General features: G+C 37.0%; 1 protein-coding gene across 1 annotated transcript in view; it reads left to right on the top strand.

Moving 5' to 3' along the window:
- GPATCH2 (G-patch domain containing 2) overlaps positions 1-23929 on the top strand; it is a 126299-nt gene extending 102370 nt beyond the window's left edge. Inside the window, exons 9-10 of the mRNA XM_055725629.1 lie at positions 7589-7671; positions 20166-23929. Of these exons, the coding sequence (XP_055581604.1) occupies positions 7589-7671; positions 20166-20335 (253 nt within the window). The 3' untranslated portion in view covers positions 20336-23929. The remainder of the gene's footprint in view (positions 1-7588; positions 7672-20165) is intronic.
- The last annotated feature ends 531 nt before the right edge of the window (positions 23930-24460 follow it).

Below are 24460 nucleotides of genomic sequence, written 5' to 3'. Positions count from 1 at the left end.
TCAATTCACAAATAAAGTACGTAAGTGACTTGAGATTGGATGTCAAAACATATGTAGTGATGTAAGTTTTTACTTTCCATGGTGTTTGCTAAAATTATGCCAGTGTGGAGTTGAATGTGTCAGTATGTAGGGGTCAGGTAAATTTTGGACTACTGCTGTGTCTGAATGACACTTAAAAGTGCTGAAAAAGATAAAGGAGAAGAACGTATTAGGATATAGTGTTAGGTGATGAGGTAATCTGATGGGGCCGGGGAAGATCGTGTTCACCTCATAATAGGATTACACTAGGACTTCCAGTAATACAGGTATGTCACCCTTATGTTTAAAGTTACATTGTGAACAGATTGGCATAGTATGAAAGGAGTTCAGTAGAGTTGCATGGTTTCATCACATCTGTTTAAGTTTTAATAAAAGGAAAATAAAATGCATAGCTCTTCCGGTTAAATGTAATGGTGGTTTTCACACTTGTGGTGGCAGATGAAGCAATCTGTTGTATCGATGATGTCATTCTTCAGAAAAGTCTGAAGAAAAGCTTTACTGTTTGTAAAGGGTGTGAAGGTATCAAGTGTGGAACTGATTGCACCTGAATGTCTGAGAAGTGATACCAAGAAGAAATACATATTCATCTTCATAATCATTAAAAACTAATATATATGCTGCATATGCATTATATTTCATTATTATATTGCCAGTTCTTTAGCACTGAATGAAAAGTTTCCATAAAGATTTTAGTTTATAGACAAGACTCGTTTGCAGCAGTACTGGTCTACCACTCCTTGACAAGAGATAATCCTTTCAACACCGCCAACATTCTAGTGTTGCATGGGGTGGGGGTGGTTCTTTCTACAACCTGCAGAAAGTTAGCATGAGGGAAGATGTATGAATTTCTGAATTACTTCACACATTAAAAAAAAAAATCAAGCGAAATATCAAAAGAGATTAAGTTTCTGATTTCCAGGAATCTGTCTCCTGATGCTGTGTATCACCAACGCTGCTTTTGAGGATTCCGTAAAAGCTGTGAAAATTTCCACAATTCACTTGAGAGGGTTTCATGGAAGTAGAGGTACCCTTATGTACAGTCTAAGCATATGATCTCTGTGTCCCATTATCAAAAGTTTTTTGGTTTGGTTTTTTTTTCTGGAGAAAACGCTCAGGTGAGGAAGTGTTCACCAAGAATGCATCTGTCTCGGCAGCTTTGTTGTAGACACTTAGTATACTGACTTCCCAGGTTGTCACCAGGCACACGTGCATGTAATGTCTCTGTAACAAAATAAATTTCAGACGTGGATTTGATCTAAAGTCAAGTAAATTTGTACTGAGTGAGGTTCATCTCAAATGTTCTTAACAAACATTGCTGGATAGTTTTTCAAGATTGCCCTCTGTCGTAATACTAAGATGTGGAGACCAAATTTTCATTCTTAAAGCACCTGTTTTGTTCATTTTTAACTGCCTTCATTTACTCCCTAGAAGCTTTGACCTCAAAGTAGTGTCTTGTGCATCTCCTGGAAGTGCACATGCACTGTGCGTATTTTAGAAAGCAAAAGAACGTAGGTACCTTCTTCAGAACAGTTAAGGAGCCATCCCTCCCCTAACTGTCCACAGGGCACATGCCTTACCACGTGTGTTACTGTTCTCTGGGCATTCAGATTGGAGACCAGAGGCTGTGTCCGTGTTCTGGCCAAGCTGTGTGCTACAAGGGAAAGAGGAGATCTCTCCTTACAAAATTCCTTAGCCATTGCTTTTCATATATTTATCCTCAAAAACAAACGTGCCTTGCACATTTCAGTGTAATACTATGAAATCATCACGCATCTTTTCTGTGGTTATATTAAGATATGTGCCAGAGGCAAAGATTAGAAGTGTATGTTATACCCAGATAACACAGAAGAGTCTTCCCGTATTTACAGCACCAAGTGTGTAGTACCTGTATTTGAATTGATACCTTTTGATTAAGTCCATACTTCTGGAGAATCAGTCTAATAGAAGTGTAGAATTTTGTGTTCATCTTATCTGATTAGCTAATAAGATGATTGGATGTTTAAAAATATATATATAAAAACCACAGGTTTTTGATGGTGTTTATGTCTAAGGGGATCATAAACTGTTCCATGGACCTGGATGCTTTTGAAGCCATTGTCTGCCACTTCTGGACATTTAGGAATGTATAGTAGGAGTTAAAGTTCATCCAGGCTCCCTTACTTAAGCAATGCTAATGGATGCAGTTCCTTGGGCCACCAGATAACTGGTGTCTGCATTTTAAACCATGTAAGAAATGAGAGAATCTGCACTACAGGTCCATCCTGTGTAAGGATATAAGAACTATTTCTGTGATACTTTTCTGTAAAAGGTACTTAAATAATGGAAAATCTGCTCAGATTATTCTTTGATTTTTATGAAGTTGAGCTATTCTACACATTCAATTATTTTTTTTTATTTTATTGGCTTGCTTCTGTGTTATGCAGTTGTGAGTTGTGTTTTTTTCATTTTTAACTGCTACTCTGAACATTGCTTCACACACTCCCTACTCAATTTCAGTTTATAAGAAATTGTCCAGTCATTTCAAGCTTATGGTGAGTTGTGGTCTTCTGCATTTTTTCTTCAATCATATCCATATTTAAATCTATTCTGTACCTATATTTTAAGACAGAGAACTGACAGTTTGATTTCCCCTTCAAAATAATTCTCTTGGGTCCCTTCTAAATTGCAAAGCAGTCAGCTCTTGCCTTATTGTAATCTCTTGTGCAGAAAGTTCACTTACAAACTTTTATCAAACCTCTTCATTAGCTGAAGCATTCAGTGGTGATAAACTTGCAGAGTTCTACAGCCATCTGCAGGAATGCATTGATACTGTGGCAGAACGGTGTGTGTCGCTATTTACTGTGGATTTGTTCCTCAGGTGAGAGAGGTGTTAATTGGAATATAAGGGTTATGCAGGTATTGATCATTACTGGTTCATCTAATTATGAAATAGAAATCTGTCTTCTTGAAAACATTCTTTCTTCTCAAAAACATACAGGATTTTCCAAGTTAGAGTACAGAAATTTAATAAATATTGTTAAACAAAAAACACGCATTCTTCCACGTCTGCCTTTGCATGAAAGTACTGATTACTAACGGTTTTGTCACAACCAGAACATAAAGCCATCACCTCCATTGCTTACAAGCAATCTGAGCAATGTTGTAGTGTCATCTGGTAAGTGGTTTGACGCTAAATATACTAAGAGATAAAATTAAGTTTGCCTTCAATGATGTTGTAACCGTTGGCACGATTACAGTGCACAAACAAAAGCAACTGCACTGACACCAAGTAAAGCATTGCAGCTTGCAAGGAAAGGGACAGCTGCTGGCGGCAGACAAAGTGAAGTGACCAATGGACGTGTTGTTACAAGGATATAAAATACACATGCAAACTTTGTGTATCGAATACACTAGTACCCAGGGTTCCCCCAAGTGAGATGAGACAGTCTCGCTAGTTTAGGCTGTTGTATTGGTGCCTGCAAGACTAACGGCTTCGTTGCATCTTTCTGAAGAGACTGGAAAAATTGCTGAATTGAAATAGGGTTTTTTAATTTGGGAGATAGGGGGGTTCTTGCATTTTCGTGGGGTTCTGGGCATTTGAGGTTTTGTTTTCATCTTTTTTACACATGGGATGACAGTGATTACAGAAGCATGTAATAAACCAGAGAGTATCTGCCATCCTGCACCCGTTTCATGGTATTATCACCAGTGGCTGGACGGGTGAACTTGGAACTCGATAGTGCAGGGCTGGTAACTACTAGTGAAAGAGTTAGGAACCACTTTGTGTGCTCAGTTGCTCAGAAGGTGAATTGCAATTAAAGCAGCGCTGCTGTAGGTTCCCCTGCAGAACAAGATGTTTATTTGGGGAATGTGACCAAATGGTCCATCAGCTGCAAAGGTCAGGGCAGATAAAAATCCGACATAGCCTATTACAAATGCCCTGGAGAAGCGAACATTTGTAACTGCAGAAAAGGCACTCATCAAAAAATATTCCTTACTAAGCTATGAAAATTACAGTAAAAGACATTGTGTTGTGTAAGCATGGATAGAAATGTTTGAGGAGCTTAGAGACAATTCAGGCATGTTACCATAGTAAGGGCAATTGCCTTGAAAAAAGAAGTGATAGGGAGACTAAATATTTAAGGAGGAGATAACAAAATTTCTGTCAGAATGAATGTTTGTCAGAAGCGTGCATAGACGCTTGTGAATTGCTTTGCATGTCATTGCTTCTATAAAAGTATTTGCTGTATCAAAACTATTTTTATTGTTTATTATGTTTTATTTTATTTATTTATTTATTAATATGTAGTTGTTGGGTTTAGTTGCTGCCTTCCCTGTCTGCCTCCGGTTTTGAGGCTATTTACCATGTAAAAAGGAGACTCTAAACACCGTGCAAGATGGAAAACAAATAAAAATTGACAGTGGCTTTTCCAGTGTTTTTGGTTTAATACGCTGAGGCATGACACAACAGCAACAACAACAATTCTTGGCATGCTAGCCTAAGTTCACACCAGCCGGGCTTTTGCAGCCCTCCGATTCCCCCTGCCCCAACTTTGCCGCCGCTATGGCACTTGCAGGCCTGCTCGGCCGTGGTGCAGCTGATGCCCTGTCCATGCTCATATCTTTTGTATTGACAGTGAGTGTTCTTGCCAAACGCCAGGGACCATAGTCACATCTGTTTGTCTCCCAAGCTTGTCTGAGGCTGCTTGGGAACACTTTTTATCCAGAGGGCAGCTTTAACTAGGCCTAATACTCTGAAAAGCCTCTATTTGTAAATGCATAAAATGAGGCGACAAGTTCCTGTTGTCTTTCCTTAAAAATTATTCCATTTGACACTGCTTGCTCCAGTGCCTGTCACCAGCACGTCAAAAGCCAAGTTTTCAGGCAAGGTGGTCTTAACAAGTTTTATTTTTTTCCCTAATAAAATGCCTAGCTTCCCTCCAGAGCACTATTTATAAATGATAGCTGGAAGCAAGCTAGGGGTAAGTAGAGAGAAGTCAGGCAAATAGCTTGCTGTTTTTCTGTAATCCACGCTTTTCTGATTTAATGCTAAGAAACATAATGCCAAACTCGGCCTGATTGAGGGTCAGAGTTCTCACTGCTTTATAATACCCCCGTTACAAACGTTTCAAAATGTACTGTGCAGCTTCAGAATACTACTTATTTTGTCTAACCTGCCAGTTCCAGAGCAGTGATAGTTTCTGTCTTTTCCTCAAAAAAAAAAAAAAAATTAAAAAGCTTGCCTTTTTTTGTTGCTGTTTTGTTGTTTGATTTTGTGGGGGTTTTTGCTATGATCTACATGGGCAGCACATATCAAATGTTAAGACCTGGTGAAAGCAAATGCTACTTCAGCATCATGAGTTAGCTTAATGTTTGATGGTAGTGGCCGTAAAATTAGGTTTGACAAAGCTTAATTAGTGCTCTGACATATTGTTATTTATTTGTGGTGTACAGAATTTTCAACGATAACAAAGAAATACCCACTCTCACCTTGGCTGGTGATCAGGTGGTTGTGCTCAGCAAAGGCGAATGATTCATTTATGCTGAAGGAACAAGGCTGCCTTTCAGACACTCATTGATTTTAAATTAAAAAGTAACTGCTATGTTCTACATGAAGGGTGACAACAATAACAAAGTAGTCCTTACTTATTGTTATTTGTTGCAACTCCATTCGGTGTGCCTGGAGGAAAAGTGGGGAGACCCCAGTACCATAATCTTACAGATCAATAATTTAGATATCTCAATGTAGTGTAACAGATAATCAATTCTGGGTAAAATAACTCAAATGCTGCTAGCTGTTACTGCTGTGGCTCAGGTCTTCAGGTTCAATTGCCTGACTTTATTAATTTTTATCTTTCATCCTACTTGTATTCCTAGAGACTTTGTCCCTTTTTCATTCGGAAGAGAAACCGGAGAGCTGCATGCTTTTTAACGTATAATTTACCACACAACTTATTCTGTGTGTTTAATATCAACATTAACCATTGATCTATTAATGATTAAACATATCCTAAATATTTTTGCTCTAATAATTTTCCCCATATTATATTTAAATACAAATTTCCTTTATTGTACAATCAGTTATCAAAGGATTACATTTTTTGATTTATTTCTAAATTTATCACTGAACTTTATCACCATGTTAATGTACCAGTTCAACAGTGTTTTAGTTTCCAGATGTTAGAATAGGGCACAATTTCAACTTGGAAGGCTTGCAAGGAAAATGTCTGGTTTAAAACAAAAAGAAATAACTCTTGAAATAAGCGTTCACTGGGGGACGTTACATTACACGTCTGTGTGAAACTTAAATTTCTTGGAAAATTTTACAGTTTGAATGAAAACGTTCTGGTACTTGCTAATTTACTTTAACGTTCTAGAAGAAGTGTGTAGAGGATTGTACATTGTCGTCTTTTTCATCAAAGCGTTGTCACTCTTTTACATTATTGAGCAGATTGGAGGTCTCTCAACATTATATGACTATTTGTTATTCATTTAGAAGCAGCAGAGCTTTTAAAAGTTTATAAATGCAGTAAAGGACAAGTCATATATCCACACTGAAACCAGATCCCATGAGTGACAGTGTTACTATGCTACAGCAGACAGTCAGATTTAATCCTCAACTTGTATTTTTATCAAAATTCACTACATTTCTGTGGCAAGAATCATACTTCTCAGCAACATTTATGGAGACAGATTAAAATTGTAAAGTGTAGAAATTGCTGCATTTTTCCCCCTTCTGTTCTAGTTCTTTCCAGAAAAATGCCAGCTACGTATAATCTATTCCACAGGCACCACACATTGCTTTAAGAAAAATAATAAATATAATTGTCCTTTAAGACTTTTTATATTCCAAAATCCAATATTTGGAAATTCCAAATTTATCCTTTTCTGTGGTACCTGACTTCTGATGCCTGGCTTTAATGCACTAAGATTTGCTTGTTTGCCATCCTCTGCAGATCCACTGATTTTCCAGTCTCCAGGTGTAAGGTCATAATTGTTTAATGAGTATACCAGATAGTATGCTTTCATGTTACCATTATCACAACCTGCTAGTGACTTAGAAAAGGATAAATTGCTGTGCTATAAGTTTATTTCACGCAACTTTGAAGAGTTTACTGTTTTGTGTTTTCTGATTCATTCTTCATGTTACCTTTAAAAAAAAAATATAATACTTTTCATGTAATAAACGTTGTTCTGACAGTCAGGCATTACTAGCCAATTGATAACCTACCAGGAGTATTGTGATCTCTTTAGATAATTAATCTTAGCTATTTTCCTGTCAGGAGCAACAGCGAGTTTGTTTTATGTTGAGCTACAAAGATTGCCGGTTTTGAAAATTAAGAAGCATTCCCTTTATATTATTCATTCCGGCAACAATTTATGATGCTGCATTTAGATACTGAGCACTTGTCAACAAACATAATTATGCTTCGATATAAACAAGATTGGTGGCTCGACGGTGTAGTTTCATCTTGGTTGAGAATGTTTTGATATAGGTTCAGATTATACAAGCTGTGTATTTGGCGGTTTTCTTCCTTTGTTAATAGTTTTCTCCTATAATTACTTGCAGGCAAACCAGCGTACATTTAGGATCCTTGTGCATGGGAGACATCAAACGGAGAAGGAAAGCTGCTCCCCTGCCAGGACCCACAGGTAACCAATTTCCCTGGGACAGAACACAAAATACAAGATGTTAAATCTCTAAATACAAAGCAGTAGGTCAGCGACCTGAGGAAATGCTTCATAAATTCAGTAACTTCCCGTATAACTTCAGATGTGTCCTATCCTTATTTATTAATAGAGATTAGGAAATAACGAGGGTCTCCTAATTCTCCCCCAAATATTTCCAATTTCTAGTCCTTTGTTGCACACCATTCTTTAAAGAGAATAAATCTTTTTTCATATACTGAGAACTGTAGACAGTGAAGATTACCGCTTATGTCTGTTCAAGCCTTACAAGGTAGAAGCCATGAGGCAACTTTTTTTTTTTCTGTGAGGAATGCATATGAATACTATAAATACCCTGCACAATAAAGATAGGATGTGAATACTTGGGCAAACAATTGAAAATGTGGAGATAAGGCTGTGAAACACAGCTTTAAAAGTAGTGCTGTAGATTATATAGGAGGCACTTGGAAGCACATTTCTGAATTTTACAGATGCGAGGTCACAGCCCTGGATGCATTCTGCTGATGTCACAGCTGGAAAATGACTTTTTCAATACTTAGCAGTGATTTATAGGACCCTCATCAGTTTGTTGTTTTAATTATATACGTGCGTACTGGAAGGATTAGATTGCGTGTGTGCTGGTGTGAGGCTTTTTATATATTGTTAATATGGAAATCTGGATTGCATGTCCTAGTCGTATATCAATTACTATAGTAACATATGCAACATATACTGTTCTTCAAATAGATGTCTTTAGAGAAGCCTAGTATTTGTATTCCAGCTGAATACCCCCTCCTGAAAAGTCTTTGTTTCAAAGCTCAGTGGCAGAAACAGACCTAGAATAACATTTAAAATGTTATAAGAGCACCTTAGTGGCAGCAGTATGGAAAAAGAGAATGTATGGGTCAGTTTCTAAGACTCTGAACATATGTGAAGTGAGAAAGGAAAATACTTAATAGCTGAAGAGAGAATAATATCATTATTTCTACAAGGTGATTTTCACTTCACAACTTTCAAGTACTAGAGGATGTCATTTTGTACTGAGAGGGGATGAAGTATCATGAAATTAATTTTATTATTCATTTTATCTTGGGCTTTCAGCGTTCAGTATTTTATTTTATAAGCTGGCTCCTCTGCGTAACTTTGCAAAGCCAATATTTTGATACTAAGGCAAATACATTATGTGGTCATTCAAAGTTACGTATCTATATATTCACAGATTTAGAGATTGTTTTGCCCCCAAAGTTTGCCTTTACGCGGAGAGCAACAGAGAATAACAGTGGCTAACGCTGTTATGTGACATGCCTTTTTAACTAGTATGTGGGGTTTTTCAAGTTCAAGGTAATATTTTCAATTTTGATCTGGGCAGGAGGACTGAGAATTATTTATGTGGTCTTATAAAAGGTTTTTTCTACGTTTCATCATTGTAAATTTGTATGCAAATGGAAACTTTGGTAAACTTCTGAGTAAACTTACAGATATGTGTAGGTAATGCATAACATATTATAAATTGTAAGTTTTCACAAAAGCTAACCCTCCTACAGCTGAACTGCTGTTTATCCATCGCATTCCTTGTTTGTCTTTGTCAGTATTTCATAACATTTTATGACAGGTTTCCTTTTAGAAGGGAAATACATTTGGAAATTTCATTAAGAAGAAAGATCACCATTTGATTATTCTTTCAGTATTAGCTAAGGTATAGGAACAGAAGAACTAGATTTTATATAGAAGAATTTGTAAAATTTTTTCTTGAAATAAAAAAAAGGCAAAAGTTGCGTATTTACAGGAACAGAAGTTGGAAATGAAAAAGGCATTGTTAGTAATTGACATACTTAACATCATAGTGAAATCTGAAAGGCTGTCTCTAAATGAGTCATTAATTGCGAACATTTTCTTGAGCTGTATGTGTTGCAAATAAGCAAAGTTTTACCAACTATGAGCCAATCCATTGAAAAAAAAAAAAATCCCGTCTGCATTTTTTGAATAAATTGCATTGTTCAGAAATGTGAAAGAAATACATTATATTAAATTCCTGTAGCACTATGCACAGTGTTGAGAAATGGTCATTTATACGTTTAGCTTCAGTAGTACTGAAGAGAAGGACTGGTGATCCTAATGAGGTATCGAAACGTGTTCTCTGGTTTTGAGTCTCACAAGGGTAGCACCTGCTACTTTCAGACACCTTACAAAGCCGCAGACTTCTGTAGCAAGCAGTGTTATTGGTTAAACATTTATTAATTGTGACAAGAACACCCAATTTATTTCAGTACTCCAGCTTATTTACTGCTCTTTCACCTTTGTATTTTGTATTGAAAAAGTAAAATGAATATTGATAGAGTTAGATATTGATTTCTAAATTTATAGTCTGTTCTCAGCCTGGAGTCAAAGTCACATACCAATAGGTTTGTGTATATTAGTAACAAAGGATGTAGATTTACTTGTACAGCGATGAGGAACTATTGAAGCAAGAAAGTTTGAGCAGCACAGAGCATTTTATAGTTTCAGAAATGTCATTTGTAAAGGTGAAGAAAAGCTGTGTTGAAAAGCAGTGAAGAAAATGGGAGATAATATAGGTACAGATTGTTAGGAGCTGACAGTACTGAGGCAGGAGTGTCCTATTCTGCCTTTTCTACTAAGATAAATTTTCTGGTTTATGGATGCTTGATATAGCTCCATCTGTGTGTTGTGAACCTGGATAGTTAATTAGTTTATTGACTAAAAAAAGATACTAGTAAAAATTCTTTCCTTACTGTGATTTCTTTGAAGAATTAGGTGTCATACATTATAAATACCTACATTTTGCACAGCTTCTTTCCATGAAACCAGTATTATTTCAGTGATTCTAGTCAGATTTGGGACCAGGTCATTCTCAATGACTTTATGCCCTCTTTGACTACCTGAGTGGTAGAGCTATTTCACGTGACACCCTGACATATTTCATTGCAGCAATACAGTACCCTCAAGTTTGTATAAAAACCTCTTAGACAAACTAATTCATTCTCACAGAACTAGCCCTAGAAAAACTGGGTCCAGCATTAATGAAAATAATAACAAAAAAACAACAACAAAATTTGCATGCAAGAGAAAGGTCATTCTCTGCAAAGTATTACTACTATTTGAAACAGACACATTGGGAATATTTACAGTAATTTCAGTCAGATTACCTAGTTTACGTCTCGTATCAAACCAGCAGATGCTATAGAATTTTAGAAGCCATGTTCATACACCGAATATGTTTACCCCAGTTCCTTTCCTATTGACTCTCCATCTTCTTCTGTACAAGCTTTTTTTCTCAATCAGCTTCTGTTAAATCCCCAAGATCTTTTAGATTTCTTTTTTAATAAAAAACCTCTAAATCTTAAATGTTGGAAGAAAAAACATGAAATTCTGCTTCACATCAGTGGGATGTTAATAACTTAATTTTCAGAACATAGGGAGTTTGATTCAGAACAAAAAAATTTAAGTTTTACTTGTGTGCCTTGTAAATGGCTATTTATTTCTATTTGGAAACAATCTTTGCTCTGTTGCTTACATAGCATGGTTTACAGTTTGGAGCAGCATGGAAAACCTGCAAAAAGTAACTTCAAAAAGAGAAAGCTATGGTGTACTTAAAATACAAAAGAGAATGTGCATATAAAATGTATAAATTTACTGTGCATGTTATGGGGACTTTAATACTTCTATTTTGCAAAAGCAAATTTCAGATGTCATTTTCTTTATCTAGTTGGCATGTTGCATGCTACACTTCAGGCTGGTACTGATTGAAATGACCAAGTTAAAAGTCTCATTTTAAAGAATGTGTTTTAATGAAAAATATGACAGATTCTTAATTACAGCAGAAATACTGAGCACTGCTATAATGCCATCATGACTCACTTTAACAAGGTAATCAAAAGGGTACATGTTTTCATTCCTTTTTAAAAATTGCCAGCAGAACAGCTAAGCAAACTATTTTGCTGATGCTTAATATGTCAGTGATTAAAAATCAGACCTGAATATCTGCAGTACCAAAATGATGATTTGAAAAGGATTGTGATTACACTGTGATAACAGAGGGTGCTGAGGCTAAGTTTGTGGTGAAGGTCAGCTTAGACAGTTGCAGTGAAAGGGTAGACTTTTGTGTACTTGGGTGAACTGGCAGTAAATTTCCAAAACTCTAGACGAACTGTTATATGCCTATTTTCTTTTTGGCTGGGTTCCCTGCTTTTCTATCTACTAAATGTTACAACTCCATAGACAGAAATCCCTTGTCACAGGACAGTCTGACACTGGCATGTGTTGTGAATGCTTTCCCTCGTTGCGTTGCACCACTTGTTATCCTTAGTCTACGAAAGTCCTTTCTGGCGCACGCAGTATATCTGCTTGATCATCCAGCCTATGGATACTTTTTTCTTTCGTTGGTTTCTGCAGCAGATTAAATTCTAGGGACCCCTTTTTGTTTCTTTGTTTTTCCAACCATATTGTCTCACTAAAGCAGTTCAAAAATGGAAAGATCACAGGGTGCCATCCAGCGTTGGAAGCTGCTGTCCCTTCAGAGCAAAAGGCCTTCCATGTTGAGCTTGAGGTCATTGGTTCAGGTGGGACCCCTTGCATGTAAATTCCAGAGTAATGAGGAGAGCTCAGTAACAAAGTTCAGAAGAAAAGATCCACAATACGACAAGAGCCAAGCTTATACTGAGAATTTGCTGATGGATTTCTTGTGATCTAGAGAGAAGACAGTATTCTTCAGGCTGTACACATAGCCAATATAAAGTCAGCCTTGAGGTTGATAGATGACTCTGCCAGTCTTTTCTAAATGCTGTTGTCTTCTGAAATACGGAAGGTTCAAAAATAATTCCTCAACTTACTCTAGGAGTGTTTCCTAAGGTAGCTGTTCCTGGTTGTGGAAAGCATTCACATTGCCTCCATTGGGAGCTGGACTTGATCTTCATGGTTCCCTTCCAGCTTGAGACATTCTGTGATTCTATTAATTTTTTTGGACTTTGCTGTCAAGAATTATAAACCAGCTTAACAGAGAATATCACCACTGAGAGCATCCTTAATATATACGAAATTGCTGCTCAAAAGAAGCTAAAGCAGGCATTTTTTTTCCAGTTCCAAAGGTATGTCTCATTAGATGGTTGTATACTTGAGGAATGGTTTTGAATGAAACTGAGAGGTGTCAGCAGGGAGACTCATCCTCCAGATCAGTTATGTGCTCTGGAAATTCTGCTCATTCTCTACCAGATGCCATAATGAAGTGGTTCCCCACAGAGAGAAGCTGCCTTCATTTTGGATGCAGTTTGTTAGAAGCGTCACCTTTTTCAGAAGGGCTGATGTACATTGTGCAGTTTTCCTAGAACTCAACCGGTAAAAGCAGTACCTGATATTTCTGACAGTGTGGTTTAGATTGGTAATACCAAAGGACATTTGTTAACCAGAGAAAGTTTGGGAATTAAAATGTGCAAGGAGGAAATATGTCTAGTTTTTCCCCAGTCAATCTAACTTCTATTCCCAGCTCTCCGTAACAACCTCTCAGTGGATGGTGGCTAGTTTTACTTTCTCCTGAGGGTATAGGAAGCGCTGCTGCAAATAGGCCCTGCTACAGATTATGCAAAAGTCACTTTTCTCAAAGGTTTGATAGCGTGTAATTTATTTTTGAATAAGAAAGGCCACCTATGCATAAACCTGATAGCTTTATGCAGAAGGTTTTTTTACCACTTCAGAGGAGTAAAACTAACTGTTTAAGATGTGAGAAAATATTTTCATGATGTGAGAATATAAAATTAATTGACCAGGTTTTCAGTACAGGCAAGTTTGGATTTCTGTTTTCTGTCTTTCTATAAAAGCTTCGCAATCAGTAGAAAGGTTTCTGATAAAAGCTGTTGTAGATACCTGTTATACTGTGGATTTCATAAAGAAAATTTTTGCTTTTGATTTCCTCTACAGTCAGAGGAAATTTGGATTTATTGATTGTAAAAGAAGTTTACCTTTCAGCCTATAGATTGACACTGCCAGTGCTAATGTGGTAAGTAAGATTTGTGTTCTGATGCCTTCATTACTAACAGAGGGATCACAGTGGGCATTGTTTGCATAAATAAATAGGCAAATGGTTATTTAGCCCATAGTAAAAAATATGCAGATATATTTGCCTGGTTTTAATGAGTTAGTCTTCATCTTTAAATTAAGATAATTTGACAGAAGGGAATACTCCAACTGTACAGGCAGAGAATAGGCAATAGGCACATATCCAGTGTCCTGGCAATCCATCCCAACTTGAGTTAGGGTCAGATAGAGCTACCATGGTGTGCCTGGGCCTAGTATCAGTTTAATCCTCAATCTTTCTGCTGAAATTAACAACTGTGCTGTCCGTTTTGAGAGTATTACTGTGATTTAAATCCTTTCCCTGTGGCTTTCAGTATAAGGTTACAAGCCTTTTTGTAAAAGTCAGGGAATGCTTATCAGAAGGGAGCAATTTGCTGAGTTTCCAGGGGTTTGAGGAGAACTTTGGAATGGTCCCCTGTGAGAGTGCTTCTTCCTATATGCCGTCCGGTGGCAGGCGTAAAACTGACCTCCTCTGGAGCCAAGTGAAAAGACAGTCTTGGGTATTCAAGAGATTCCCCTTACAGAGGGATAAATGGGAATCTAGTAATTCCAACTCTTCCCAACCAATTTTAATAGTAGCAGAGACTGAACAGGCGTGAAGTTACACTTTACACACAGTGCAGTGCAGTAAAGCATGGCAGGAGCAGAGCACCTGCAGATCCATGTTCAAGTGATGCTGGGTGACCAGCTGACCCTAAAGTTCGGTGTCTCAATTTTCATCAGTTCATGGATTTATGTTTATATATTCAGGACAGTTGAAAACAGATTTAAATCTAGGGTCTGAGCTGCAAGAAAGAATGCATTTGCCCATGCTGCCATTCCGCGACTATTGCTTTAATAGTGGGTGTGGGTAAACACTGAGATTTCCAACGCCTGCTGAAGCCGTAGCTCTGTCCTCTCTACTATTTCTCTCTCTCTGCTAGCTAGGGTAAAATACAATGCAAGCAGGCTCACTTGAACTATAATCATTCTAAGGTTATTCTTTAGACACAATCTTAAATAGCTTGGTGTGAGGAATATATATGAAAGTCTGGTGTAAAAATGCAATTTCAAATATTTAGCTAAGTAATGTAGGATTTTTGTAACTTTTTTTTTTTTAGATATACAGCCACAGCATACTGAATTTTGAAAACAACTGCAGGTACTGATTTTAAAAATCACAATATGGCTGTTGGCTATGCTCACAATGTTGAGCACGCAATTATCCAAAACAGTTTTAATGTAAGCATCTAGGCAGTCTGATTCCCATTTTGCTACTTAGAGCTGGCATAAAAAGATATGCTACAGCAGTGTGTTATTCTAATTACATTCCTTGTAAAATTGTCTTATGTATCAGGATCAGTCCCTACTGTTCCAAGCTCATCTGCCTAGTGAGGAGTCAGAAAAGAAAAAGAATAGATGGAATATTAAATGCTTTCAGAAAATGAGGGGGAAAGTGCACTGGCTTTTAAAGTAAAGCAGCATGTATCGTTTCTCCTTCCATTGGCTGTTTATCCAACATCAATACAACACTTTAGGAGCCAAATTACTAAACAAGCTGCCAATTAGGCTTGCAGTCAGCTGGATAGATTAGTGGCTAAGAGAGGCAGATACAAGATTTTCATCTCTTGAGCCAATTACGCAAGTGAATTACCATCCACAATGCTCCTTGGAAGATTTGAAGTAGAAAGACTGACTCTGCTGTGATAGACATAAGTGAGATCCAGGGTAGGGGGTAAGGGTTAGCAGGCCATGTATTGCAAAAATTACCCAAGCAAAGAGAGATCCTTCTAGGAAAGGATTTAAAGGATTTAAGGCTGCTGGGAGCGATAGAAGAGGAAATAATAGTTGTGGTATGGTCTGCAAAGGCATTGCTGTTCTGCTCACAAGTCTTAATCATATAAAAGAAAGATGAAAGGCCAAGGCTATATTTATGTACAGTGTCATTTTCTTCAGAACTGTTTAAAAACCCGTTTTCTTAACATCAAAAATAGTTCGGTGGCCGGAGATGAAATTACTTCAATATGCCTTCATTTGTTTCTTACAGCTGGGGGGAAGGGAAAAAAAAAAAACCAAAAAACCCCAACATTTTCTTAAACAAGTGTTATTGAAGAGATTGAACCTGGCTGTATTCTGATTTTATTCACCCCAATATAAACCAAACATGCTTGATGTTGGTCTCATCCAGCAATTGGACCATACAAATAAATATTGTCACAGTATGGTTTGTGGGGTCACAGTTCCTTTATTATTCTGTAATAAATGATAACTTAAATGATGAGCTTTTAATCTTTAGAAGCATTTTGCAAACAAAATGGATCTGTCAGATCAAAACTGTGCAGAGGCTCATTTGTTTCTTGCTGAAGATGATGTGCAGTGGTGTAACATTGTTTCTTAAATATGAAGTGAATTTAAAACCTGAACTTTTGCAAGCTGTTGTATCCAAAAATGATTAAACAGATGTGGAGCCTGCAGCAGCATTAGACCTCTGATCTGATTTTAGCTTACAGATGGAATTAAATTAATTCATGGCAATCACTGTAAAATCAAGGGTATGGCACTGAATACTAGTGTACTCTTTAACCAGGACATACCTGTCTCAACAGCTGTTAAGAAAAGATTACTTACCTTTATTTTTCATTGAAACCTGCCTTTAATGCCATAATAAATATCATACCAAAATTAAACTAATGTGATGAGGTTTTGTTTTCCCCTTCCCAGTTTTGCCTCTTTCTGCTCATAGGTTCCATGTTCCATGTATGTAAGGTCATATGCATAATATGTGTACACCTTGTAGTGTGTTTATTCATATACACAAACATTTGAGGATTGGCCTTTATTATTTCAGCTGGCAGTATGGCAAAGGGAAGGAACATAAGTGAGGGTATTTTACAGTGCTGTCTGTTCAAGCAAGTTACTGTTCCTCGGTGTTTGCTCCTCGCTTGTGTAACGGCAGCCACTTCTGCTGCAGGACTACTCATCTGGTAGATCAAGAACCAAGTTGTTAACAGTTGCTAAAAACATTTTCAGTCTATAGAGTAAAAAGGCTCTGCACAGGAGATTCCTACTAATTATTAGTACAGAGACTTCCTCGTAACTCCTGGAACCCCACAAAGCTTCAGATGGCAATAAACTTAGAAAAATGCATCCCCACTTTTTTTCTTAGCCCAATTTTCCGTATTTGTTTTTTGTGGGACGGCGCAATTGAGTTGATTTTGCTCTTGCTCCTGGGTGGGTCGAGGCTGAACACGTCCCACAGGTAGCGCAGCTGTTTCCAAGGCCAGCGTGCTTGGACCGTGCTGCCTAACAGGCCCTACTGGCTACTCCAAGAAGTGTGCCGTAGGCATGAATTACAAACTGAACTTGAAGATGAATATTGCAAGGACAATTACTGCTTTTAATTAGAAAATAAAAGCCCAAAGCACAAGAATGGGGGTCGGGGGAATAGCACACAGTGTAGCATGATTTTTAAGAGGTCTCTCCCGTCATGCAGTCAATCAGCAATGCAAATTTTTTTTTTTCCCCCAAATGTTGAAGGGACGTGGAGTGGAGGAAGATGGCAATGCCACTATCCATATTCTTCTGAGTCAAGTAAAATATGTTGCATTACAGATAATTTTTTCAAGCAATGAGTGAAAACTGCAGAAATATTAAAGACAGGTATAGATAGCATTCATATAAAAACTGACTGTACTGCAAAAGAGTGGCCTGCATATATTAAATATTTTTCAGAATTAAAAGCTATCCATATTCACATTTAATTCAGTAATTAGTCGATTAGTAATATAGGCAAGTTGGGTCAGGTTTTGCTTTTGCCTTATTCTTGCTGCAATAAAAAGCCTCCAAACACATCATCCTTTGGACAGCATATGTTGTTTGATTGCCCAAAAGTGGGTTGTGAAGTCAAGATTGTGGTGGTTTCTTGTAGTTGTTTTTTTTTTAATCTGGTGACATCTGAGAATAAAACAAACTGTTCAGGAGAGGTTTGTCTTCTAACGCAAGGTGTTAGTGGAGGGAAAAATAGTTACAGTATACATTCTAGAAGGACTTGTATGTCTTTAAAAACAAAATACTCCAATTATCCTGTCAGTCACAGAAAAAAAAAAAAACCACCATCAAGCTACTTCAGAAAGTATCAAAAATAGAAACATCGATGTACTAAAAACCACATCAGGGTACAAATTGTTCTTTCACGTATCTCTTTTTGTGAGGTTGCTCTGGCTGTTTTTGAGAATTGAAATTCATATAGAATGGTACATGTATTAGAAGAAAAGCTTTGGGGGGTTTTCCCCCAAATACACTAACGAAAAAGCTGTTTACGTTGTCTCAGGCTATGCCTTGCATACCATTCCAGCAGCATTGCTGGCTTTGCCTAAGCAGCATTATGAGTACTTCAATATTTTAGATATCTAGATGTCACAAAATATACTCTTAGCCTTGCTCTTTCCTGCTTGGTGGAGCTGTTGGATCTTTCTTCTAAGTTTCCACCTTAATTATTCCACAGGCATTCATTGAAGTGATGCTTCATTTCTTACCATCACTTGTTGTGAAAAGTGGACCAAAACACAATTCCAGGGTTTTACCTGTGAGGTTTACCAGAACTTTTGTTGAACAGTAGCCTTTTTTCTTTCCCCTTTTTTTTTTTTTTTTTTTTGAGCTAGAAAGTATAACTAAGAAGGTTGCAAAGCCTGTGTTGTGTATGCCAGGCAGTGTCAGGGACTCATCTGTATGAAAATTGCCTCTGCCTGTGGGGGCCTGAAAAGAAAAGAAGTCTTGGACATTGAATTTTGTGCTGGTCAGTTCAAGAGGAACCCTCTTGGGGACTGGAGGCTGCTGACTTAAAAGCCTTTATTTTAAGCCTAGCATTAAGCATAGCTTCAAACCAGTATTAAAGGATGCCTTCTCTCAATGCATTTCCCTTTTTCTTTGTCTGAGGAGCTGAGATACTAGAAAGCTGTCTACCTTTTATGTAGCCAGCGTTTTACTGAATATGAACAGATCTGTGGTGGATAATGCTGGAGTACTATAAATTCATCATCACTATCATGAGTTTTTTAATGTGCACCTCTCATTTTGAACTTATGTGTATGCAGTTTCCACTGTGGGGCTTTGCTTTTTTTGTATATGTGTGATAATTGAAGCTTTTCAGAAGTGCATGTTCAACTTTTATTGTGTTCTTCTTTAGTAAGGTAATATAATCATGAGCCAGCTGCTCATCAATGGTAAACTCTTGATTGAAGACATTGTACTCTCCAAAAACACAGTCTCCTCCTGCAGTATTTTTCAAAAAGTAGCAGTCCAGAATAAACAGGTACAATGTTAAACAGAGAATATTTGAAGCTGGGCACATGTTGGGGTTCTTTTTTTGTTCTTTTGTCAGCGGGGGTGGGAGATGCTGAACAAAGCTGAAAACAAAATCCAGCTGCCTACATGCAACTGCTTGTGTTAGTTCAAAAACTTCAGCTTTTTAAAATCTTGTATGATGTAACTTGCTAAGTTTCAATGCGGATTGTTTAAATAAATATCATTTATATCCCTTATGCAGGACGGTTATGTATGGGAAGGCTTATCCGTGCTTCACCTCCAAATTCTATCTTGAGGAGTTTGGTGGATGGCGGGGGGAACAGCTTTGTTACTTGACTTCACTTTCTTTTTTTATGACACATTCATGGAAAAAAAAATAATCTGTTACTGAAAAAATGCATCTGTTACATTAACACTTGCAATCTTGATGATCTTTTCTGCGGTATGTGTGCAGCTTTTCTCAGACATCCTGATGGTACAGAGAGAAAAGTGTATAAACACTTAATGGTATTGAAAATACCGAAAGTAGACTTGGATATATCAACTCTCTCTTACATGATCAGTAAAAGAGAAACTGAGTAAAGGTATAGCTGAATTTGGAATACTAGACCACTTGTCTGTACTGTTTCTGTAACAGCTATAACTGTTTAATCAGAAAATTGTGTTTTACTGAATGAGATCTTAAGCATTGATAAGTATTGCTAAGAATGGAGAAATGGTCATGTTAATATGATGTGACTGTATAGGACAAGAAATTCAGGTAATCTTGCCTTGTATTGGTGTATTGGTGGACTTGTGCAGGTGATGTGTGTTCTTTGATGGAAATGTAGAATCCACTATATTGGTGTATAAAAGATTTGTGACAGTATTTCATACTTAAAAACTGAATGAGTCTTTAAAAACATCAAAAATAAAGCAGAGCTTAAGACTGTATTATTTAGATTCATATGCAGTCATGCATATAAGGTCAACATGTGCAAAAACAGCCCGTTCTAGCAACCTGTTAGGTGAATTAGGAGAATAAGAAGGTTTAAGGCTTTAAGGGAGATTATCCTGCTCTTCTCCACATGGCGGGCAGCGCTGATTAATGCTGTGTGTTTCTTTAATCTCAGGGTTTGTAGGTGAAAACACCCAACCAATCCCAGAAAACAACATTGGAAACAGAATGCTTCAGAGTATGGGCTGGACTCCTGGCACGGGCCTTGGACCAGACGGCAAAGGGATGGCAGAGCCGATACGAGCTGTCCAGAGACCAAAAGGACTTGGACTTGGATTTAGCTGACAGAATGCACTCTGGCTGCCCAATAAAAATAAAGCCTAGAATTAATTTTGAAAGGAGAAAAAAAAAAAAAAAAAGAGGAAAAAAAAAAAAAAAGGGAAAAATGGCAAACATATTATTTGTTGTGATCAGCAAATCCAGTTATTCCTCTCTCCGGGATGATGGAAGTCGATGTGCTTCACATTAGCTACACCAGCTGCAAGGTGCAGCCACAGTGACACAACTGGCATTCGAGTCTGACTTTATAATGGTGCTAAAATGTACAAAAACTTCTACTTTTTTATTTTCTCTGGTCTTAAAGTTTGTATTAAGCATAAAATTCAGTATATTCACCTTTTTTCATGAAAGCTTCTAACCCAGCAGGTTTTAGTATATAAGCAAATTTATTTTTTTTTGTAAGTATGATTTCATCTCGAGAGTCTTGATAAGAATTTGTCAAGGAAAATGGAACTTTCTACAGCTGTTGTGTTTTTCCCCTTTTCAGGCAAAGTTTCCAAACCTGGTGTTTCTAGCGATTAACAATATTTGATTGTTAAAAGATGACATTTTGCCCATAAGGTGTACACATTTCCCACTGGAAGGTGATATGGGGTGCAGTTTTGTATAAGAGCATGAAAAATGGCTTTCTTTTGGTAGGATGCCATTCCAACATGTTTATCTGGCAATGTATCACTGTCTTCCACATTCAAGCTCAAAAGTAAAGCTTTTATACTTGTTTTCACATTTACGGGATGATCTTTTTTCATCAAATATTTTAAAAAGTTAAAGATTATTCTGACTTGGCTTTCCCTTTATATTAATAATCCTCAGTGTTTCTACTTTTAAGAACAGTTTGAGCTTTGAACCAGGAAATTGTATTTTAAAGACGACTGCCTTTTCAGTGTTAATATTCTGGGGTTTGGCATGTTTTAAACAATGCAGTGTTCAACATCATGTTACCATTGGGTTTGTGATCATGCTGGTGCCAGTGAGCCACAACCCTTAAGGATCATGGACAGAAAAAGGGCAAGGAGGAGCAGGATTAGGGTGAAGGAAAGGAAGGAAAAAGGTACTTTGATGGCATCTCACAAATCTAAGCTAGCAATTTAAAATCAAGAGGGATCATTAAGTGTTTTAATCAGTATCCTAATGTATCTAATGTCAGCAGAAGCAATTTCATTAAGCACCAACCAATCAAGCTCCTAGGGTACTTATTGGTCTGCCGTATAAAACAAATTCCACTTTAAAATTAAATGATAGGGCTGAAGGAAACTGTTGTTCAGGTGGACTAAGGAGAAAATCCTGCCTCCCTCCCCTCCGACCCCTGGAGTAGCCGGCAATATTTACCCTCACTGCAGAGGTAACAGGATTTGATTCTCCAGTCTTTCTTTTTTCTTCGAGAGGAGGATCTTTCTCTTCCTCTGCTCCCAAACTGCAGAGAAAAATACTTACTTCCAGATGCTTGCAAAGATATTTCCTTAGAACAAAAAGAACACAGCTTCCTTGATGTGACTGTGAAATACAGTGATGAATTTTAAGTGCTTTTATTACTTTTTCTCTCAACTTCACCTGTTTTTCCAGAAAAATTAATACTAGGAAAAGAAGTAGCAGCATTATAGCATTGAGTTTGCTTAAAAGAAATGTTTGTGCTTTCCACTGTGAGTACTGTTGGTTTGGGAACATGGTTTCACCGTACATGTAGTGCCGAGTAAAACTTTGGTACTTGATACTGTTTTAAATGATAGCTGAATGCATGTTCTCTGAGTTTCAGGAGAACTATTTATTGCTGTTTAAATACTTGATATGATTGTGTGGTTTTGCTTTTTGAAACAGCAAGACATTTTAAACAGACTTGGGATTTTAATCAACACATACGCTTTTTATTGAAAGGTTCTGGGGTATAGCATAACGCGTGTTTCCCACTTCAATTATCTCTTGCACAACTAAACTGAGTTAAAAACATTCCATATCCAAAGGATTTCAGGGCCACATAATTGCAAAGGGCTGAGAGCCTGAAATTCTGCGGCTAGCAGAGGTGCCCACTTGTATAAGCGTTATTTACAATAACGAATTTACCTGGCATGCTTCGGTTCTTGCGATGCAGTGTGCTATTGAGAGCAAGGGAATTCTAAAGAGCTCTTTGTGTTGTACACCACAATCAAAAATTCCTTCAAATAATTTTTAAAATGTAAATTGTGAAAGTGAATCTTTAAGTTCTGGTTGTTCTAGCTTTGTTTGCAAATATGTAAAGGAATGTTCATTCCCTATTAAAATCCATTGTTTTGCTTTGGTTACAACCCCTACATATCTTGGGCTGGAAATTCTAAGTACAGCACATATAGCACTTGTTTGAAGTATTTCTGTGCAATTTACCATAGCAGTAGATTCTGAAGAAATCAGTCTACAGCTCCGAAAGTACTTGAAAATGTTTTCTGTTTTAAAAAGATGAGAGGGAAATAATGGATACATGTTGAGAGAAAAACTCTTTAGTCCATTCAACTCTTCATTCATCCATGCATACAGACAGATACAGTGAAGCAGCCAGCCTAGTAAACAGCCATAGTGGAAGAACTACTTAGTCTGATTGGAAATCTTACAACTTTTTGTTTTAAAATAATCCATTAGTGAGAAACTATTAGACATTAAGAATAGTCAAATTGATTTTGATATAGCGATAGATATAGTTTGTCTGTTTTCCAGCAGGTATTCTCATAGATGCCACAGCTGACAGTCAGTGTTACCTGTTAGAAGCTGTAGAACAAATTGATTTATTAACATACTTTAGAGTTTAAAGAGATTTTTTTTGTTGCTGTAGAATTCCCATTCTGACTCACAGTATCATTTTATTTCTGTTTTTCCACATGTCGTAGGAGTGGTTTTAAAAGATACTCCAGTAGTGTGATTTTTGCACAGTTAAAACTAGTGTTAAGAAACAAAACAAGAATTAATTGTATTTTTTTCTTTTTTGAGCTGTTGCAATGTTAGTTGCCTTTGAAACAGGGCAAAGTACTTGGATTTATTGGGGTTTTTTCTTCAGGTCCTCCTCATACCTAACTTACAATCATACCATGATACCTACTGTAAAGCTGGCACATGTTATTTTAAAATACATATGCAAGTTTTTCAGATAATAATTCTTAATAGTTGTGACACTGAAGGTTTTTTTGCCTATATAAATAAATATGGGATCATCTTGTATCTAAAAGTTACCGTCAATCACTTGTCAGATTCTTTCCATCTAGGTGTTTTATTAACCAGTAGCTCAGCTGTTACCATAATATTCTTCCTCTGCAGAATGTTTGGTGAGGAGACATTATGTATTATCAGCATTGCATTTTGCTACATGTTCCATGGTGTCTCAAAGTTCTGTGAATTGAGCCATTAACTGTTAATAAAAGAAACCCATGAGCAGTATCTTATTTTTAAATAAATATTTGTTGAAGTCAGAGAAGCGTTATCAATATGCTCATTTTAACAAGTTTGTCCCTGCATTTGTCTTTCTGCAATTAGGTCAATGATGGGTGTAGAACGGCAGTAAATAGCTAAATAATATGTGTAGAATGCTTTGCTTTAACAGCACAAATGCAAGATGAAATAAAATAAATAGACTGTTCTTCATGGGGTTTGTATGTTCTTTTCTTCAAAGTGCCCTGATCGATAACATCGTTACTGCACAGGGGAGTAAAAAACATGCTGTTTCTGAAAATATAATTAAGGTTGCTAATATCTTGTACTGAGCAGATGCATATTATGCTAAAGCTACTATACTACCTTATATGTACCTTTTTATTAGTACTTTTCTAGGTTATTATTATCCATCTGAAAAGGTTACACCACGATGTCAGGAAATGCCTCATTTAGGATGTTTGCAGTACTTGTATTATCGTATTCTTCTGAGGCGTTTAAATACAAGTTCCCTTCACTCTTTAAGTATGTGTACACTTTGATAACTGTGACAGGACTTTGTGCTTTCTCTTCAAGCAGTTCTCCAAAACTGTTCCTCCAAAGAGAACTCTCACACAGCCTTTGGTTTACTTTCCCTCTCCCCATGCTCCCAGGGCAGTAAAGGCATATCATAAATGAGGATCCCTTCCCTCATACTCTAAAATCAAGAGACTTTTTAATTAGACTTCCATCCCTAGCAGCGTT

The sequence above is a fragment of the Falco cherrug genome, chromosome 13, assembly GCF_023634085.1.
Source record: "Falco cherrug isolate bFalChe1 chromosome 13, bFalChe1.pri, whole genome shotgun sequence".
Lineage (NCBI taxonomy): Eukaryota > Metazoa > Chordata > Aves > Falconiformes > Falconidae > Falco > Falco cherrug.
Note: the sequence above shows the minus strand (reverse complement) of the source record. Positions and strands in the feature narration are given on the sequence as shown.